Source organism: Zonotrichia leucophrys, chromosome 2 (genome assembly GCF_028769735.1).
Source record: "Zonotrichia leucophrys gambelii isolate GWCS_2022_RI chromosome 2, RI_Zleu_2.0, whole genome shotgun sequence".
Taxonomy (NCBI): Eukaryota; Metazoa; Chordata; class Aves; order Passeriformes; family Passerellidae; genus Zonotrichia; species Zonotrichia leucophrys.
Window position 1 is genome coordinate 30676681 of NC_088171.1, and position 20449 is coordinate 30697129.

The following is a 20449-nucleotide window of genomic DNA, read 5'->3' on the forward strand; positions in this document are numbered from 1 at the left end:
TCAAGGCAGTTGATACTGGAAATAGTCCAGGCATCAGTGACTACTGTCACAAAATTTAAAAAAATTCTCAATCCCTTTCTCATGTATTTTTCCTAGAATTTATAAGGCTGAGCAACCAAACCTTAGTAGCAGTAGGTAACTGTGGAAGCCAGAACTTGCTGCAGAGCTAGTGTGTGGCTTTCATAATCTCTGAGACCTACATTTCAACAGCTTCTTTTACATCATAAGTAATCTTCTTTTATTACATTTTTCTCAGAAATTATTTAAACCTATATGATACTGTAGGTGTAGTTCATGGAAATTTCTTTCTTAGCTTCCCTATCAGGACTTTTAACATTTTATCTCAGAAGATGAAAAATGTACGAAACAACAGCACAGTTTCAAATTCTCTCCGTAGCCAAGGTGTCTTACAGGTGACATCTTGAGGGCTCTCCTACACCTTATAAGTCATAGTACTGAAAAATATGAAGATAGGACTGCTTAGTGTAAAATGCTACACATTACTGAGTCTAGAGGAAAAAACTCTATAGTGCAGAAAAAGATACCAGTAATGTGTTGCTGCATTTGTTTATATCTATTACAACACTGCCTTCAATTACATGGTCATGATCTCTATATTTGTTCTGATCTCTCAAGAATTACATACAAAGGAAGATGTAAAGTTTCTCAAACAACTGTAATTGCTAGAATTTTTACTGTCTTCTTCACAGTAAGCTACAATTTATCATATTTTTTGTATGTAATAGTGGTAGATATGACGGAAGTATCTTTGGTAGTTTACAAATTATTAATACTGCTTATCAGTTTTCTTAGATTCATCTCCCTTATTCTAATTTAGGCCTTTAAAAGCCTCTTTTTTCCAACTACTTCATATCCTACAGCAGATGTTTTGCTGATCCTTTTCTCAGAAAAAGCAGAGAACACAAAACAACTACGCCCCAGGAGCACAATCTGATCCCTTTAAGGGCTTATTTTAAGCCTCCCATCTGAAGGATTTTGTGGGAAAGCACCTGAGGAGTGAATACTTGTGATTTGCAGGGAGCTGCTTTCTCTTGAGAACTGATGATTAGAGCAAGATGCTGAGGAGCTGGCCATCCCTCTTGTGGTTCCAGCCACAGGAGCTACACAGAAGGATTGATTAAAGGGCAGAATATAATTTTTGACAGTATTCATTTAATGAAAAGTTCATAGAGGAATCTCATAGGTGATGTACATATACACCTGTGCTGGGTAAATCATTGAATAATCCCTAAAATAAGGATCAAGGTAGAGCTTGCCAAAAACTACTATTGTTCATTTTCCTGTCTGCATTTCAATTCATTTTACAGGAGACTCATCCTAGGGTGAATTTAATTAGAGTTAACATAGAAATCTTATTTTTCATCTGATGCAATGCATTAACACAAAGTTGGATAACCTAATCTATAACCAGCTCTTTCTGTTTCTACATAAAATTATCAAATAAAGCTCCTTTAGTTTATATGCTGACTCTTCTGCTTTAGGTTCCAGCTTCCTCAGTGCTAACAGGATGGTTACAGGTGTTCAGTCTTCATGCCAGCCCTGCACGTCAACTGCATCCAACTGTTTTAGACACAGAGGAGAAGAAGAGAATTTATCTGCTATTTGTATTGTTTCTTATGAAAATACAAAATGTTCTTGGGTGGTGGGAGAAGAAAGAATGTTTTCTGTCCTACATGTTACCAGGCATGACAGATAAGATAAATGACATGCTCGAGACATTTCATCTGCAGGAGAAACTCCTGAAAATATTTTGAAATCCATCCCCACCTAGGAGTGTAAGTCCACATATAGATGTTGGTTTTTTTACAATGCTTCTTTTTCCTCAGAGGTCAGTGTGTAGAGGATCAGTATTCCTGAATGGACGTATTGTTTCCATTAACAGCTTTAGAAAGATCTCCTGCAAAGAAAAAAGGTTAATTATTTAGATTCTCAAGTGTATAATAAAGATTATTAAATATAGACAGGCCTTAGCCAAAGAGCCCACCAGCATTTTTGGTGTGAGTTTTTAGGTCAGAGCCAGTAGACATACAGATGTTTTTCTGTCTGGATTTGAATGTGTGAAAATCCTGAGAGTGTTTGAATCTCAGGTTTGGATCTTAATTTTCCATCTTTACTCATCTTTCTAAATAGATTTTTTTATCTTGTTGCTCCGAAAAAAAAAAAATTAAAATTAAAAATGGCCTTTGTGAACAAATTGTGAAGCAATAGTACAGATCTTTTCAAAGTTAAGAAAAAACTACAGCTATAATTTAAAAGTGCATGGTACAACTTTTAATCTTTACACCCGAAGTATTTCTTCAATTTCTTGTGAAGTTAGTGGACTATAACATCTTTGTTATTCTTGTTACGATTTTTATTATCTTAAAGGGAAAAGAGAAGTAAACCTGAACTGAGTGGACTTGTCAGCACTGTGAGTGTGTTTCTGTGTAGATTCTGTGCAAAAAAAATGAAGAAATTCTGAGAATAAAGAAGTCTGACAAAGTGCAGGAAACACTTTACCTCACTATTCTTCCTCTTTCCATTTTTTCCCCAAATCTTTGTTTGGTTTCCCTTGTTTTAGCAAAAATGATAGAATGGCCATATGTGTCAATTTGAATAGAGGAATGACTATTTATAGTGCCATTTGAAAAAAAAAATCCACTCCTTGCTGGGTGAAACAGTTAAGAAAACTGAAGTCTTAGAATAATCAGAAGCATATGTTTGACAGGAAAATCTATGTACATGAAATACAGAGGTGCTATCATGACTACTAAGGTGGGACAGTGTCTCTTTGAAGAAGAGGCAATTTTACATGATGGTGCAAGCCTTTGCTTTTTCCTTAACCCTCAAGAGAGCTGACACCCCTATGCATGGCATTATTCTTACACCCTTACAGTGACCTTAGGACTATATTTTGGTTCATGTCTTCATCCAGTACCTCCTCAAGTGTATAATTCAAAGAAGGATCCATTTCTCTGCTTCTCTCCCTGGAAGCACCTTGAAGCTCAATATATCGCCTGTGTATTAAATTTAGTGCCCAGTTGCTGCAAAAGCAACAGAGGGGAGACAATTGGTGTCTTGCTTGGAGATGAGAAGTGGTTGAAGTTGGTCACACCACCGAGGCAAATCAAAAGGTTTCCATAGGTTCCTTCTTTTGGGACTTGTGGGAATCCAGAAGTTTTCCCCAAAACTGGAGACGATATGAGTCACATGTATTTTTCAAATGTCAGTTCAGTAAGCTGCATAACCATGAGAAACATACAAAAGAGTTTCACATCCCTGGGAAATAATTCACACGCACACAAACTTAAATGAATACATCATGGCACCAAATCCTGAAATGCTGAGGTCTCTTAGGAGCTCTGGTATTTTCTCCTGTATAGGAGAAAGAAAGGAAGCTTTTTTATGTTTGTTTGGTGTTTTTTGACTGTTTTGTTTTGATTTGGTTTAGAAGACATTTTTAATTAGAAAAAAGCCAACAGCAAATACCACAGAGAATGAACTGTACTTTTGTTTCCAATAATTCACATGCTATGTCTACACTTAGAGTAAGAAACAAGTTTTTTAAAATTAATGCTTTAAGTCGTTCTGCCAGGAATGATGTTTTATAGTAGTCAAGGAGAGGGGACTCACAATTTAAGGAAATTTAGGAAAACATTTTAGGAAAACAAATTTGGATATAAAAGATATTATGTATATATCTTAATAAAAGTAGCTATACTCCAAAAGAAATAGCTAATTTAATCATATGATATAAATTCAAATATTGATCCTTATGGTTAAACACAACTTTAAAACTATATTTTATATAAAAATATTTTTCTATAATTTAAATAGAAGGTTGGCTGCTTTTCCATAGGAGACTTGTCTATATTCAGAAGTCACCTCAGGTTTAAAAGAAAAGATAATCAGTCTTACCTATACTTTGTCTTTTTATATGCTACATATCAACTACAGACATAGCCTTCAGCATTACAATAAAAAGAATCTATGATATGAGGTGTCTTCCTTCCCCCATCTTGCTCCCAGAAAGCATTATTAATCAGAAATTTTCACAGCTGTAAAGAGAGTAAGGAAACACTTGAGGGCAATTATTTTCAAGCAATTGATAACTCATTTTAATTAAAATATTTCTGAAACTGCAGCTGAGCATTTAGTGTGTGTAGAGTGCAGTGCATATTTTGCTATAACACGAAGTCTTACAAAATGAAAAAAAAAAAGAGTATCCATGCTTCATAAATACATTTTTAGTGGCTGGAAAATTCTCTTCACAAATAGTTTTGTGTTGTGCCAGGTGCTGACCCCTCTGAAATGGTTCTTGCAGGTGTTTATTTTTTTGTCTGAACTGGGGTGATTGCACACGATGGTTTATGCAATGGAGGATTGCTCTTTGCATTTACAGGACTCTGTGCACTTGTTAGATTTAGCACTGCTATATAAAGCATTAAGCTTATTATGCCCAAAAGAATTAAATTATACTGACACAATTTGATTACTTGTGTCCAAAGGAAGACACAATTGCAATGAGGCAAAAGCTTGATGTGAATGTTGTTAACAGTAATATTTTGCAATTAAAGATAAGTATTTTCTTAAGCATTTTCATTAAATCTATTTTCCCTTTTATCCAGTTCATTTGCCATCCCTGTAAAAATGTCTCTTGACCTCCAGATGTTTCAAAGTATGGAAGCTGATTGAGCTTTTTAACCTTATTTCAGTGTTTATACACACTACACAAGATATTGTGTTCACAATCTGTATCAGAAATTCTGGATTTGTTGCATTTCTTTCAAATGATAGGCATCTTAGTTTAATTTTTTCTTGAAATATCCAGGTCTGTGTATGAATTGTGATAGAAAAAATATGATAGCGCTTGCTAATTTCAGTCTGCCAAAATTAGACCTATGATGAATGGAAGCTGGTGGATGTTTCATTAGCATTATTTTCAGTTGAAGCAAATGTAAAACATAAGTGCCTCATGGTGCTCTGCTAACTGCTGGAGAAGAGAGAAGACTGCTGAAGTAATGAAGCAACACTAGGCAAATCAACAGATTCCTGCAGAAGCAGGTTATTCAAAATCAGCACCTTGCCTTCAGGAGCAGGTAGTGATGCAGTGATGGCAAGTGCTGTCTCATGGGCAGCCTTCACATCACAGCTATTTTCAGCAATATATAATTTGATAATCATTTTCATCTCAGCACAGTTTAGCATATTTATTCCTCCATAAGTTTTAATTCCGCTTAAGAGGAATGATCCTATCATCCTTATGACCTCCTATAAAGAGGTCATAAGGATTGCTGCATGATCAGATTAACCTCTCTTTGGCTTCATTGCCTCTAGGCTTTACATCAGTTCTACTTGATTTTGGAAACAGTTTGTGTGCTATTTCCAGGCTACTCTTTCTAATTTATTGATATTATACTATATTTATTTGATATTATCTATTGTTTTATTTATCTCAATTAATATTTATAGGCCCATTCCCACCATATATCTCGATTCCACAAGGATAACATTACCTAGACACTACATTTTAAGACTTTTCTCTCCCTTTATTTTTGTAACTTTTTATTTTTTAACTAGCTGGTTGTACCATTCATAAAAAGAATTCACACTGGCATAAATAATGATCTCTTTCCTTCTCCACAAACTGAGGTGAAAACAAACAGCTGTTAATAACAGGGCTGATTGCAGAACCAGAGCCACTGGAACTTCCCTTAAGACTCAAGTGATATGGATTTGTGAATCTTAGCTTACTGTTAGGGAAGTTTTTAAATACTTCCTACAGTGCTTGAAACGATATATGTGAATTTCTTACTGTGGTTGCTTACAACAACCCTACACCCTCATTCTTTCTCATTGCCTCTGCTGAGCTTGAAACACCTGATTTCTGGAAGTTTTATTTGGAGAGTTGAGAGAGAACATTGACTTCATTTCCATCCAGGATAAAAATATGGAATGAAAGAAAACAGGGGTGACTTAGGGTTTTGCCTAACCAGGGCTTATGCAGTGTGTTTATGCTTCATGACCTTCTTAATAGTTTTTTAAATCAGTAGTTTTTTATCCATATGCTTGCTTGAGACATAACCTTCTAAGAGCAATGATTCCTTAACATCACTTCCCTGGGAACTCTTGTCATTTGTATTGTTTTCCAGAGAGTAACAACAGTTCTTCAGAAGAAATTTGGTAACTGGGTATCAATATATTGCTACTAGGTTTTGATATTGTTATTACCTGTATTGTTGTTAACTGTGTTTGTGTTTTTAATATAGTGTATAAAGGAATGCACGGTATTCCATAACTGTTAGATATCAGGCAGGATGGTCAATTTAATTCTGAGTTTTCAAGGCCCAGGTTCTTAGGATAATTCAAATCTTGTATTAATTACTATGCATAATATAAACTGATGTCTGTTTATTCAATCTGGATAGCTTCAAGTGGAATATATAACACATGGCAAATCTGCCTGAGATTGCATTCAAAATCTGAGCCCGAATTGTGTTGTAGTCATTGTGGATGAAGCAAATTTAAACCCATTTTGAGTAGAGTTGCATCCAAGGAGTATATTTATGTGTGAGACTCACTTATTTCAGAAAATCCACTGAGCACTAATCCTGACTTTGCTTCAGTTGACATTGAAAGAAGAAAAAAGATTGCCGTGCTTTCTAAAGTGTTTACTCCAAAGGCTGGAAACCTTAACCCATACTCAAATGAAGGAATTTTCTTTCATATAAAAAACTCAGAGATGTAGAAGTGCTCATTTTTTCTAGTAAGTCTGAATTATTGCTGTTTCTGTTCAACCCAAATAAATAATTTCTCTTATTCTCTCCCACCTTTCTTTTTCACTTCTTGGAAACGAAAAGAGTCTATATTTAAGAACAGATCTCAACTTACACACTAAACCTGCAATTTTCCATTGTGTTTACATGTCAGAATGATTTATATCTACTAATTTTAACCTCTGTGTTTGTCTACCAACACAGTAAGTGTCACTGTCAGTAAAATTGCATGTAAGTATTTTCAGATGAACTATTAAAAAAAAAATACTTGCTTTCATTACATCTCATATCACTTCCCAAGTATTTGGTTTAGACATCCTGAGCATTTTCTTGAAGAATATAATTTAATTTCAGTATGAAAGCAATTAAAGAAGATATTTCTACTTCTGGATTTTTTTCTTGTTTTTCTCCTGTTCCTTGTTTTGTCCATGTCTTCAAAATAATCAAAGTTGTGTGTGATTTCATGAATGTGTCTTTGTGTAAGATACAGCTGCAGAAGAAACAAAACAGATTCTGATGAAGGGTGAGGGAGGTACTTTCAATGACTAATGTGTTTGGCTTTGTATTGTTGCCTGTCTGCTCAACAGCAAGGCATTAGATAAAGGAGAGCAATAAAGGAAGACGTTAAAAAGTGATATAGAAAGGTACAATAATGATACTGGTACAAATTCCCTCTACCTCTTCAGAGTAATAGATAAAAGTGTTTGAATATTGGGTAGATTGGGATAAGGGTGCTTGGCAGGAATAAAACATAGATAAGTCAGTAATCCCTGATCAGGGGAAACCACAAATATCAAAAATCCTGCAAATAGCTGGAAGCTTGAGAAGAAAGAAGAAGCCATCCAAAACGTGCTATTGATATCAGTTCAAAACAAGAGGACGATTTTTTGTTTGTTTTCTTTTCAGTGGAGGGATTTGCTCACAAAGAGGATTTATTTATTTATTACTTTTCCCAAAGGCTTTTTACCTTGCAAAAAGTAATATAAATTACTTTGTTTCTAAAACCCTGTGTCAGCACAAACACGCTGTGACAAGTTCCCCCAAGGAAAGTCCTGTAGGGTCCAAATCCCAGCTGAAATTCCTGAGTGAGCCATGCTGAATGTTTGCTACCTGACTGCTGGTTGGAGTGACTAGATTGCAGAATACTGACTTGAAAGGTAGAAAAGCCTGAGGATCTGTACATCTGGCAGTACAGGTGGCTGCTCATTAACCAAGAAGCACCATCAGAGATTTATTTTGAATCCTATCACTCCTTACAAAAGTATGATGAAATTGGAAAGGTAGCCTTCACTGATTATATTCTGTTGAATTTATATTCATTAATATCTCTCCCTGGACTGCATTTAGACTAACAGTCTTGAGCAGTTTGTAACTGATCCTGCAGGTCAGCTATCCTCATGCACAGCACACACTGACTTTGCTCCCTATGTATGTTTCGGCTTCCAGTCTAAACTGGAGTACAGAAAATAAAGATAGAGGAAGAGAGAAAATTATATTGAATTGCAGCTCACCTTATTCCACCACAGAATGCAGCCACTGCCTGCACCTAGGCTCAGGGTCTAACAGCACCTGCAGTTTGGATGAACCATTCATTCCAGCAGAAGCAGCATGACACTCAGAGTTGAGTAGGACAGACAGGTCTTTTGAACTGGAGTGATTTCTGGGAACAACATAGGTTGGATATTAGATAACCAACATGAAATCCATAGTTTTTTAAAAAAGAATACTCTTTTCTTCCAATATCCCCACTGCAATAGTTTCAGTTACAAAAAACACAAGGCATAGCATCACCAGCTCACTGCCCTGATTATTTTCTTGAGCATCAGGCTTGAAAAAGATTGAGTTGTTTCCATCTGTGTGCATTCGTACATCTGTTAATAAATAGAGTGAAGGGATTGCAAAATACTATCAGACAAAACACTGATTTCTCGGCTTTTGATAGATGGAAATGACCTAGCTACTCAAAGTAATGTTTTATTTCATAAAGAAAACAGAGGTGATTTAAAATATGGAGTACTTTCCAAAGCTTATTCTATGTCATCCTTATCAAGTATTTCAGAAAACACATATTATGTCTGCTGTTTGGATACATGCAAATATAGTGTGTGAAAGAACCTCAAAGAAATAAATATTTCAAATGTTACAAATACTGGATTACACCATATGAATACCAAAAATTTCCATGAAAGGCCTAGTCTTAACAATATTAACTCAACAGCAAAAAGTATATAATAGTATTTCTTTTCCTTTCCCCATGACACACTGTGGTTTAAAACAGAAGTGGTTATTAATTTATGTAAAATTCTGCTCTGGGTTTGCATATAGCTTGGTGTAAGAAATTATTGTTTTATCTGACTAGGTACACATAAATCATTGTATGATAGTTTGATGGATATATATATATATATATATATATATATAAAATGCAGCTGTAATAAGCTTGGAGAGGATCCCAGAAGGTTGTTCTAGCCACCATGAGCCTAAACAATCTAGAACATCATCTTCAGGTTTAATTCCATTCTGTGTGAATTATGTAAGGGAAGCAACTAAGCAACTATTTAGCTGCTTGTGGATAGAATGTACATAGGTGTTAAGGGGACAAACTCAGCCTTGTCAGAGCATCAATTACCAAAACAGGAGTAAAATGACACAAATATAGCTGAAATTCTTGTTATTTGTTATTTTCATTTTTATAAATGCAGTTCAAGTGACCTGCAGTCATGATTTTAAGGTAACCATATTTCCAATCATCAGGAACTGTACTGTTTTAGGCTTAAAATCCTAAACTGGCAGTTTTCTTTATTCTTCTCTGCCTACAATAGAAAAAAATGAAATGAAGGGAAAAAAAAAAACCCACTGAGCTGTGATTCTTCCATCTGTATAGTTACAGAGGGAAGGAAAACAAGGGGAAAACCCACACAGATATCTACCAGGTTCTGCCCTGATCAGGATATTTGCCTCATTGTGTCTATTCTAAATGTTGTCATGACTTTGGTTCAAATTTTGGCCTGAAAAAATGGAGACCAAGAAATATACATTTGCTACTTATTGAGAATGTTATGGGAATAAAATAAATATTTTATACAAGGGTAGCAATACATCTTTAACAAATACTATCTAGCCATAACATTCTGGCACATGGATTGCTGAAACAATTTTTACTGGGGAGACGTTCTGACAGGAAGACTAATATACCAAAGAAATTTGTTTTCAGGTCTCCTTTTAGAAAGGCTTTCTTTTTTCAGTTTATTGCAGAAGGATCATGTGATGGGGAACGCGGAGGTTTTCCTGTGTGTGCCTTTCCCTGAGGGCTTCACAGAGGAAGAATAATTGCAAATCCACAATATGCTCTATGGAGCCAAAAGGCACAAGAAGATTCTGTGGGGACAAGCTGAAGATTATTCCCATATCATTCCCCTTCTTTGTTCATTTTTTTGGACTGGCTAATTCTAGGACATGAGTGTGAAAGGCAAAATACCTAGGAAATTAAATAGAGTTTAGATGTTGGCAATGACTCAGACACTGCTGCTCAGACATACATACTCTGTTAAATTTGTAGAATTTCTCGTATGGTTCTCTGCCACTATAACTACTGGCATAAAAGCTCTAAGAAAATTCTTTGTAATGTAACAACATATTGATCACTTACAGCAACTTTTCTAAATGAGCTATTACAAAATAATAGCTTCCATGCTTCTATGAGCTACTAGTGGAACGCAAAGATTTTCTCTTATGTCTCTTTTTTCAGATTTTTTTTAATGTCTTCTTTTTGATCTCAAGTTGCTCCATACCCATTTTCAATTTTCTTTTCAATACCCACCTTTTTAACTACTGGCTTATTGTTATTTCTGGATTTCCTCATTTGCTATACTTATTATCTTTGCTTTTCATCAATTTTACCTTCCTGTTCTATTCTGGTTGCGTTTCTTGAAAAGTACTGTAGGAATCTCACTTTCAGAAAGTAAGACTGAAACATTTCTGCGACTTTGATAAATTGTCCCAAGACTTTTTGTTATTAAACATCTCAAAATTGTATAGAGATGATTAATTACTTCTATCAGATGAGGAAGAATAAATGCACCAAGAACACAGTGTTGTCTTATTATTTAGCATGCAAAATGCTATGCCAGATATCTTGATCTGATGGAATTGGGGAACTGAATGCAACATAGACTCAATTCACTTATTATTATTATTACTATTTATATTTTTAGTAGGTATAGTAGGAATATTTACCAGGAAAAAAAGCAAACAAAACAGAAAATAGAAAATTTGACAGTTGCTGCATTTCATTCAATAAGATAACTTCAATAACTGAAGTAACCTTCAGCTGCAATTCCTGATTCTTTAGACTTGAGGTAGAAACAAATACAGGAATTACTTCTTTCATCTTTGGAAACTCACTTAAAACATATCACACTGGCCTTGAGACATTATAGTCTCACAAGCCACCTTAAGGCAGGCCTGAAGGCCAGCTGAAAGGCTCAGACACACCAACATGCAGCTGCTTGTCTTTCTTAACATAGATGAGATCACCTCACCCTATTTCTGTGCTTATTGTTTGGTTTCTTTTCAAACCCTACTCTACTCCAAAATATTGTCATCTGTGCCTTGAGAGGATTGTCAACGACTTTTGAAGGATCATCTATCATGCTGCACTCTACTAGGGAAACCTCACCCCTAACTTTGTAAGATGAAAGAGCCCAGATTCAAACTTACCAAGTATGGACTCAGGGAATTCCTATAAAAGAAATCCTGGATGAAAAATTAATGTTTGCTGGAGTTTTGCTGCCTCTAGGACATCCCTTTTGTTAAGTCTTCCTTATGAAAGAAGCCGTGAACTAGCTCTGGTATACACCCTCAGTAACAACAAGTATTTTATATCTCTGAAATGAGGAACTTTTAATCTCTGGCAGACAGTTTAGATAACAGATCCATTGACTATTAAGGGAAAATGGTGAACTTCTAAAACTTCATGGTATCTTGCTGATGCAATCTATTGTCAGGATAATAAAAATATTTGTGCAAAACACTGAAGACACAGTTCTGACACTATTGTGCTGAGATCATCAGAATTGCTAAGAAAACTGACATAAGAAACTGGTAATATGTAGGTTTCAAAGTTGGTTTAATCTAGTGTTTTTTAGAAGATTAAAGACAGACTAAAAACAAGCACTTCTCTTTAAAAGACCTTTTATTGAAAAGAATGCTCATGCTATCTCTTATCCACTCCAGTATTTTGTCATTTATTTAAAATGTTTATATATATATATGTATATATATAAATATTCCAAAATACAAATTATGAATGAGGCAGCATTCCTTAGATGAAACGGAACAGCTTTCTTTTTTCTACTGGACAGATAGTTTTCTAATTCAGTATGTTCATTATTCAGTATCTTTATTTTTGTAAACAGAAAAATACTTAAAGAATGTTCTGAACTGCAAAAGAACACTCTAGACATTGGTCTGTGGCTCTTTTGCATGTGTATAACATTAAAAATATTTAAGAGACAGCTTCTGCATAGCTGAGATTGTTAAAATCTTACTTTTCAGACAACACCCGAGGCTCTACTCTGAAGCTGATGCTTGATAGCTGGTTGGAAAATGAACATGCAGGTCACTATAGCTGAGGAGCTAAACATTTATCTTGCATGCAGGGCACACTGATTAGGAAGGCTTTGAGAAGACTCATTACAAGCAAGTGTTAAATACTAAAAGTTAGTCTGTGAGCCAGACAGAATTCAGAGAACCAGAGATAATGAGACTATAAAGATGATATGTAGCTAGCAACAGTTGTGGCTTGCTTAGGGATACATGTAAACACAGTCTGGTTAGGACACTTAACAGGATAAACGTGGAAAAAATAGAAAGGATAAAGCAAACAATACATCAAATAGTTTGTGGGCAGTTTTCAGTACATGAATGTTCTCCATTAATGCTGAGAAGAAATAACAAGCCATGACTACTACTATTTGCAGAATAAAAGCATTCAAGTTTTTCCCACTGCAAAGATACCTGCTCCTGTTACCCTTTCTCCAGTGTTATTGCTTGTTCTATGTAATGTGGTAGCTCTCAGGATCCATGCTGGCTTTAATTCTTCAGAGGCTGTTTTTTCCCTACTTTCCTGCCCTAACAAGATGCATTGTCTTCTCTCCTCTCTTCACTTCCTCAGGTGGCTCAGTCAGAGATGAAAGTAAAAAAAAAAATATTGCTGGAATAACAGAAAACTGTAGTCACTCTGGATGGGAAAGCATGTAAGGTGTCTAAATTAGAAAGCCTATAAAAAGAGAATTGCTCAATGAGAAAAAGTCTCTAGGAGTATGCCCTGAGCACATTAGCTGGGGAGGCTGCAGTGCCCTTGTGACAGAAGGCAGTAAATGATAGGTAGGGCAGTTAACTGATAGGGATGACACACATTCAGCTCACTATGCTTTAGAGAACTATGGACTCAAGAAATGATTGCATTTTGTATCATGTCAATGAAAATAATTTGAATGAAACTAACACAGACAACAGTTTTATTCTCAGGCAGGCGATTTCCTGAGCAGGTATTAAAATCACTGTGTTTGGGCTTTCTTGTTTGTTTGCTCTTGTCTGTTAATAATTATACAGTATGTTTGTGGAAATCTCTGTGTAATTATACAGATCTCATATTAGTTTTAGCCTTGGTCTTTAGCATTTAGATATCTGTGTATCTATTTGCTATTTTTGTTATATTCTTTTCTTTGTATACCCACTAGATTCAACAGCAAGTCCCCCAGAATGAGAAATAATACAATTGCCATTGATACAATACCTGTAGCTCATCTTAGTCATGGTTTTATAAGGTTAAATTAAAATGCGTGACACCTAAATGTATTTATTAAAGTTAGCTCAAGTTTCTTTTCAGAGAAATAAAACTCTGGCATAGAAACAGCATTGTCATGTCTAACTTAGATAAATTTTTTACTCATTAGTCTTACTTTGAGTATACCCTTTTCTCTTAATGAGAGTAGAAAGAGAATTTGCAGCCTACTGAGTCAGCCATCATAATTGTAAGCTTGTTTTAGGACCTCTCAAACCACAGGTTTTGTTAAAATTATAAGCCAATTTAGCAACAAAGCCCTGTTAATGAACAGAGTGCAGTAGTGTTTGTAAAGTAGAAGTAAATGATCAGCTCTTCTTGTATTTGTGGTGTGTGTAAGAACAGAAGGTCTCGGTGCAACAAGATTGTATTTGTGGTGCAGCTGGATCATATGCTGCCCACATTTGCTGATTGTCATGGTGATTTATTCTTGTGACCAAAACTTTCCTGCTCCTGCATCCTGGTGGTTGTAGGCTATTTGGAACATTCACGGCCAAAAGCATCGCAAATGTTTTCTGAGGCTCAATCTGTACTAGTAAATTTAACAAGTGTTGTGGAACTTCCAGGATGCTAAAACAATCACTGGTAGATTTAAATTGTTAGAATCATCATTTAGACAGCTTCAACATGTTCCCACATGATTCCCAGGGGCAGTCCACGGGCTAGCACAGGCAGTTTGCAGTTTGCATGCAATCACCTTAATCTGGAAACTAAGAAAATATAATAGTCTGGATCTGATTCCTTTTGTACCAGTGAGCCTCAGTGGCAGGGAAGGATCCTGAGAACATAATGTATTTGCTGATCCCGGTGTTTTGAGTGCTGGAAACTTAATATAATATGTGCAAACCCAGTATTTTTCTCTTTCTAGGTTTGTAGTTGCAGACCTAACTCTTTGTATATTCATGTAACAAACATAAATTTACTCCATCAACGAGGAAGAAGGGGAGGAGGAAGGAGTGGCTGCCAGTCATACTGGTGTCTAACTGCTGGTGTCTTGCTTAAGAGGCTCTCTGGGGTCATCCTGACTTGCCATTGGGAAAGGATGACTTCTTATCACTGATTGCTTTATGTCTTCCTGTACTTGATTGGGAGTGGATTATGTTGATGAAAATGAGTGGCTCTTTACTTTTCTGGACAAAACCAAAGGTCCTTGGCCATAATAATGGAAGAATATTTAGCTATAATATAGAATTTACTTTCAATGCTTGTGGGAAAAAGATGATTGATGAATGTTTTAGGCAGGCAACTTTCATTTCAGTTGCTTGCTATATATCTATAGCTCTTCAGAACCTCTTGGTTTCAGATTTAAAAAGAGTTATCTTGAGAAAAGAGGCAGTTTCTGTATAAATTTGTTCTCTTCTACTTGTTTCTGCATAGGAGAAAACCCCCTGAGAATATTAAGACTTTTATACTTATTTTATACTAATATTGTTCCTTTATCCCTGTACTAAGAAGTGCAATATGCTTTTTTGGTTTACATACCATAGGATCTGAGTAGAATCATGATCCTGCCTTAAAGATGATTCTTACTAATTTCCCAAACATTTTCCAAGTTGAAAAATCTTGAACACAGTCTTTAAATGTGTTTTTCATCTACTCAATAATTTTTGGGGGCTCTGTTGGAACAATTAAGATTATAGATTACATTGGATTAGTGCAAGTCAATGAATTTAAAATAATTAAATATTTTAATTATTTTAATCATTAACCAAGACCTATCAGCAGGAACCTCTATGTGAGGATTATATTCTCCTTTCCCAAATAATTATATTTCATATTTTTCATCCTTTATATTGTACTTCAACTTCTGGAAATGCTCCTCAAATTAAACATTCAATAGAAACTGGGTGTGATTTTAAACACTAACACAGCAGAAACACCTGCAAGGGTAGTGGGAGTAGGGAGGCAGGTCTGGATGGGAGCAAAAAATGTGTTTTTTCTGTCTTATATTGACAAAAATATAAATAGCAGAGTGGGGGAGGGAGAAGTTTATTGTCAATCCCATTTTCTCATTAAAACTGTAGACAGTTCAATAAGTACCTGAAAGTGAGGCTTTTGTAATATTAATCCCAATGCTGACTTTCTTTGTTCTCTATATAATTACTTCTGTTAAAGTTTTTAAAAGTGGGGTAGAATCTCTGCCAACAATCCTCGTTTCTTGCAATAATAGGTTTGTATGTCCCTTCCAATCATCAAATAATCACTGCCTATATATATAGGCAATTCACTAACTCTCATTCAACTTCCACAGATGATTACTTCCCTGAAATGAGTAGGACAAGAATTATCTGAGTTGGCATAGATATTCCTTCTCAGCAGAACACAGAAAGTAACAGCTAAATCAGCAACAGTTCTGTATATCAACAAAACCTGAGATGCATAAATCACAATTTTAAATCCCAGTCTTCTTTCCATGTCTCCAGGGAAGGAGAAAAGAAATCACAGATACCAAGACTAGATTTCTTCTGTGCTATTTACACTGCAAACAGCCAGAACAAGTCAGCACACAGAATTAAGCTGACGGAAGTGAAATTTTGGCCACAGACAGAAAGAGTAGGGTAAAAGCTAGAAATGAGTCAGAGATGACCCTAAGATAACAAGCAGTGTTTATAGTTCTTATAAATTCCTCCTAAATGACAAGATTTTTGTTGGTCTCATAGCGACCCTGTGAATCTCCAGCTCACTCTGGAATTTCTGTCTGTTTAGTAAAAGTCCCCTCTTCCAAATAGCCCCTACCCTATGAAATGAGTGAGAGACCAGGAGACAGAGCTTAGGAGGGAACTGTTCAGGGCAGGAGATGCAGAAATGGGGCAGAATGTGGAATTGTGTGGAACAAGACTACAGAGCTTATTTTGGAGCTAGGGCAACAGGTGTGACTGCTGACAAGTGAGAGCTCTGGAAGTTCCAGAGGATGATAGCTGCAAAGTTTACTGGATACTGGACCTCACACATGCTGGGGATGGGGAAAGGCACAGCTCACTACATGCACAAACATATTTCTCTTAAAAATCTCATCACTGATTGGCATGACAAGTCATATCTATAAGGGCAAAAATGCTAGCTTTGAGTAGGAGAAGAAAAGTGATTACTAGTTGTTTGAGAGAATTTATTCCAGGAAAATTTGTTCCTTGGTTTAGAACTAGTAAAACACCTGGGTAGTAGCCTAAAGATAAAACGAGTAGAGATGAGAGTACTATATGCATGAATGTGATCTCCATAGGAACTAAACCTTTTTTAATTGTCCACATGACATTAACCACAGTCATCCTTTGCAAGACCAAACCTGCTGTTAAACATGACAAAATACAAGTTCAAAAAGAAAAATAATAAAAAGTCCAACAAAAATAATACGCTATAAAGCAGTGTATCTAAGACTGCTGAATCACAGTTGTATAGTTTTTCTTGTTCTACACTCAATATGAGGCAACAACTCTACTGTACCCAAATTATTAAATAGAAAAGAAAATAATGAGATGGTGCATTAAGGAAAGAGACAATAAGAACATCAGATGATAAATGATTTGCAGAAGTTGTGGGTAATTTTTAAAATTGTTTAGTTAAGTGCCTAAAAGGCTCCAGTGATGTATAAGGACATTCTCCATGCATTCTGCAATTCTCTGTGTGCCGAACATCTGAAATTTCATATTTGCTGTTAAATAGTTGTCTCCTTTATTGGAGAGGATTTGTAGCAATAGGCAGTGGATTTGACTGCAAATGTACAGAAAATACAACTTCTGCCTAGCAACATTAATTTACCTGACTCTCTATTTCCCAATTAGGGAGCTAAGAGTACCCACAGTACCCTGCTAGTGCTATGCAATTCCCATGGCCTCAGAAGGGAATTGGGAGACACAGCCCATCATGGGAGGCCACTTCCTTCTTCTTGTAATGCCCAGAGATTTGGAGGTAGCATATGAGACAGCATGAGTGTCTCTGCTACCTAGGTAGCACAAGAGATCAAGCATTGTGATCTTGAGGCCAGCAGAGAATAAGAAATCTTTGTCCAATCTCAAAGTGAATAAATAAAGGACTGAAAGCAATTTATTAAAAATTAGAAGGAGAGGAGCCATGAACAATGACAGTAACTGTTCAACACAAAGATAATGTAAGTGAAGAACGAAAGCAGAGCAGCAATTTATGTTGTATGGAGTCATCACAGCCCACTTGTGTTGACAGAGAAATAAACCAGTGAATAGGAAGAGGCTCAGGCTGAAAAGAGCACTGAAAGGGAATGGGAAGTTTGGGCTGGAAGAAACTGAGTGCTTCCATAGGTGGATATGTTTGGAGTGAAGAATGTGCATGAATTTAATTTCAGCTCTAAAATCAAAAGACTGAAGGGGCTGGAAAAGAGAAAGTAGTAAGAAACATACAGTATTAACCACTTGTTTTTTTCTAGGATGCTGGTATGATCTTGTGAAGAGAGATGAGAGTGACGAGGAAAGAGACAGAGGAATGAAGCTACCAAAAAGTTGGCGTCCTCTGCAAAAATGTTAGGTCAGAAAGTTAGCCGGACTGCGACTGCAAGGCATTGACCTCATAAGGCATAAGGTCCTCTTTCTGTATTTTTCCAAAAATAATGTATTCTGAAGACTTTTTTTTTTTTTTCAAAACATAATTTGACAAATCCCGGGCATCTGACATGCCCACTAGCATCGTTAAGGTTTAGTCAAATTAATTTTATCTGCCTGTTGTGGCTTCAGTGCAATTTGCCCCTGGCACAGGATGGCAGGGAGCTAAACCCGAGCAATAAACTGATAACCAAGTGTGCCTAATGCCCGCCGCCCGCGGAGGGACCCGTGGGGCCCGGCCCGGCCCGGAGGGACCCGCGGGCCCGCCAGCCCCGCCCCGAGGAGGCCGCTGGGCCGCGGGGTGGGCGCCGCGCTCTGCCCCAGGTTTTTGCCGTACGGTAACACCGGGACCACCGCTATCTCCTCCGTGGGCAGGGCGCAGCAGAAACACCGTGCAAGCGGGGCTCCTCTCCGTGTAAGCGGCGGAGGAAAGGGCAAGCTCCGCAACGGGCAGCGATGCCGGCAGGCCGGCCGGCCCTGCGGACGGGCAGCCAGAACAGCACCACGGACACTGCCTCGGCCTCCCGCCAGCGGAGCGCCGGCTGCGGGACCGCGCCGCGGGGCCGGGGCCGGGGCCGGGGCCAAGCCGGGAGCTGCGGTCCCGCTCCGGCGGGGCAGAGCCGTCCCCACGGGGCGCGGGTGCCTCGGCAAGGGAGAAAAGGGTGCTCTTCCCGACTGTCGTCTCAGCCTGACCGCGAACAACCTGTGTTTACACAGGGCGACTCCTGGGGCTCTCAAGTTTAGCGCTGGGACAAAATTTATTGCGGTTATTCCAGGGGAGGGAAGAGCTCCGATGCTTGAGGCAGCGGCGGCGAAAGGGACCGGAGGGAGAGAACGGGCAGGGGAAGGGACGGCGGGTCAGATCGGCACCGGGGTCTCCTTGGACAGTTTTACTCGTCAGCAATTTGGCAGTAACTTTCCCATGCGGCTTCTTTCCATGTTCAGCCGAAAATATCAGCGCAATGTCTCAGAGATTCGTCACCTAATGGGACATGAGCCGCGTCCCCGGTCACCGAGACCCGCCGGTCCTCCCGGTGCTTGGCGAGCGACAACCTTGCCCCCAGTGATTCCCGTTCTGTCCCCAGGTGTCCTGCTGTCCTTGTCCTCTGTGGAGCCCGGTGCCTTTCCGCTTCTCCCCCAATAACCCCCTATTTTGGGCGGTCGCCTGTTATTCTGGGCTTGTCTGCTGGGGCGACCTGCGGCTGTGACGGTGTCAGTCCGGCGGAGACGAGAAGAGGCGGGGGGAACGGGGGATGTGGAGTGACAGGCACGGACATCACGGTGCCACGGAGATAGTGTCATTTGTCTTTCAGCCTTAACGCTGTGATTCGCCCCTTCCGTCCCCTGATTACTTTCTGTTACTGGGGCTGCATGAGCGCTCGGAGCTGACCTTCCTTCTCACTGGCCGCGGGAGCCCCGCTCGCATCGCTCCCCGGCCACCAGAGGCTCGGGGTTTTTCCGTCTCCCATCCCCGTGCCCAGCCCGGAGCGCTCCCGCCGCCGCCACGCCGGTCCTGCCTCTCCCGGCGTGACCTTCCCAACATGGCGGCGCGGCCGCCCCTGCTCCTGCGCCCGCCGCCGCCGCGAGGGGCCTCCCCGGCGAGGGGCGGTAGCGGCTGTCAGCGGGCGGGGCGGGACCCGGCCGGGCGCGGGCGCGGGGCCGGGCCGGGCGCTGCGGGGCGGTCCCGGCGCCGCGCACTCTGACAGGCGCTCGGCCAGCAGACGGCGGCCGCGCCGGGGTGCAGAGCCCGCCGCGCACCCTCCCACCGCCGCAGAGGAGCCGACGGGGAGACGGCGTCGCCTCGGCGGGGAGACGCGGCGCGACCGGCGCTGGAAAGCCCCGACCGCCCCCATACCTGTGCCCTCCGGGGGCGGTGAGTGGGTGTAGCCGCCGCCGATCACCTGGGAACCCGCCCCGCAGCGCCTCCGCCTCCCGTCCTCGCCCGCCCGGGGAAGGCGCCACCGCCACAGCGAGCGAGCGAGCTCCGGGCGGCCGCGGAGCAGCAGGAGCGGGGCCCGCGGGCGGAGCGAGGCGAGGGCTGCGGCGCCGGTGGGGCTCGCCCGCTCCCGGCAGCCGGGGCCAGGCGGGCAGCAGGGGCGGCGGCCCCCGGCCGGCGGCGCCCGCGGCGCGGGGCGCTAGAGCCGCGGCAGGATGAACCCCAATGTCACCTACGCCAGTCGCAAGCGGCGGAAACCTGTGCAGAAAATGTAAGCGGAGCCGCGGGCGGGCGAGCGAGGGGCGAGGCGAGGAGGGCAGAG

General features: G+C 39.5%; 1 protein-coding gene across 1 annotated transcript in view; it reads left to right on the forward strand.

Annotated features, from left to right (window-relative positions):
* The first annotated feature begins 19906 nt into the window (after window positions 1–19906).
* The window catches only part of AHR (aryl hydrocarbon receptor), a 63208-nt gene continuing 62665 nt past the window's right edge, over window positions 19907–20449 (forward strand). Inside the window, exon 1 of the mRNA XM_064704426.1 lies at window positions 19907–20398. Within this exon, the coding sequence (XP_064560496.1) occupies window positions 20343–20398 (56 nt within the window). The 5' untranslated portion in view covers window positions 19907–20342. The remainder of the gene's footprint in view (window positions 20399–20449) is intronic.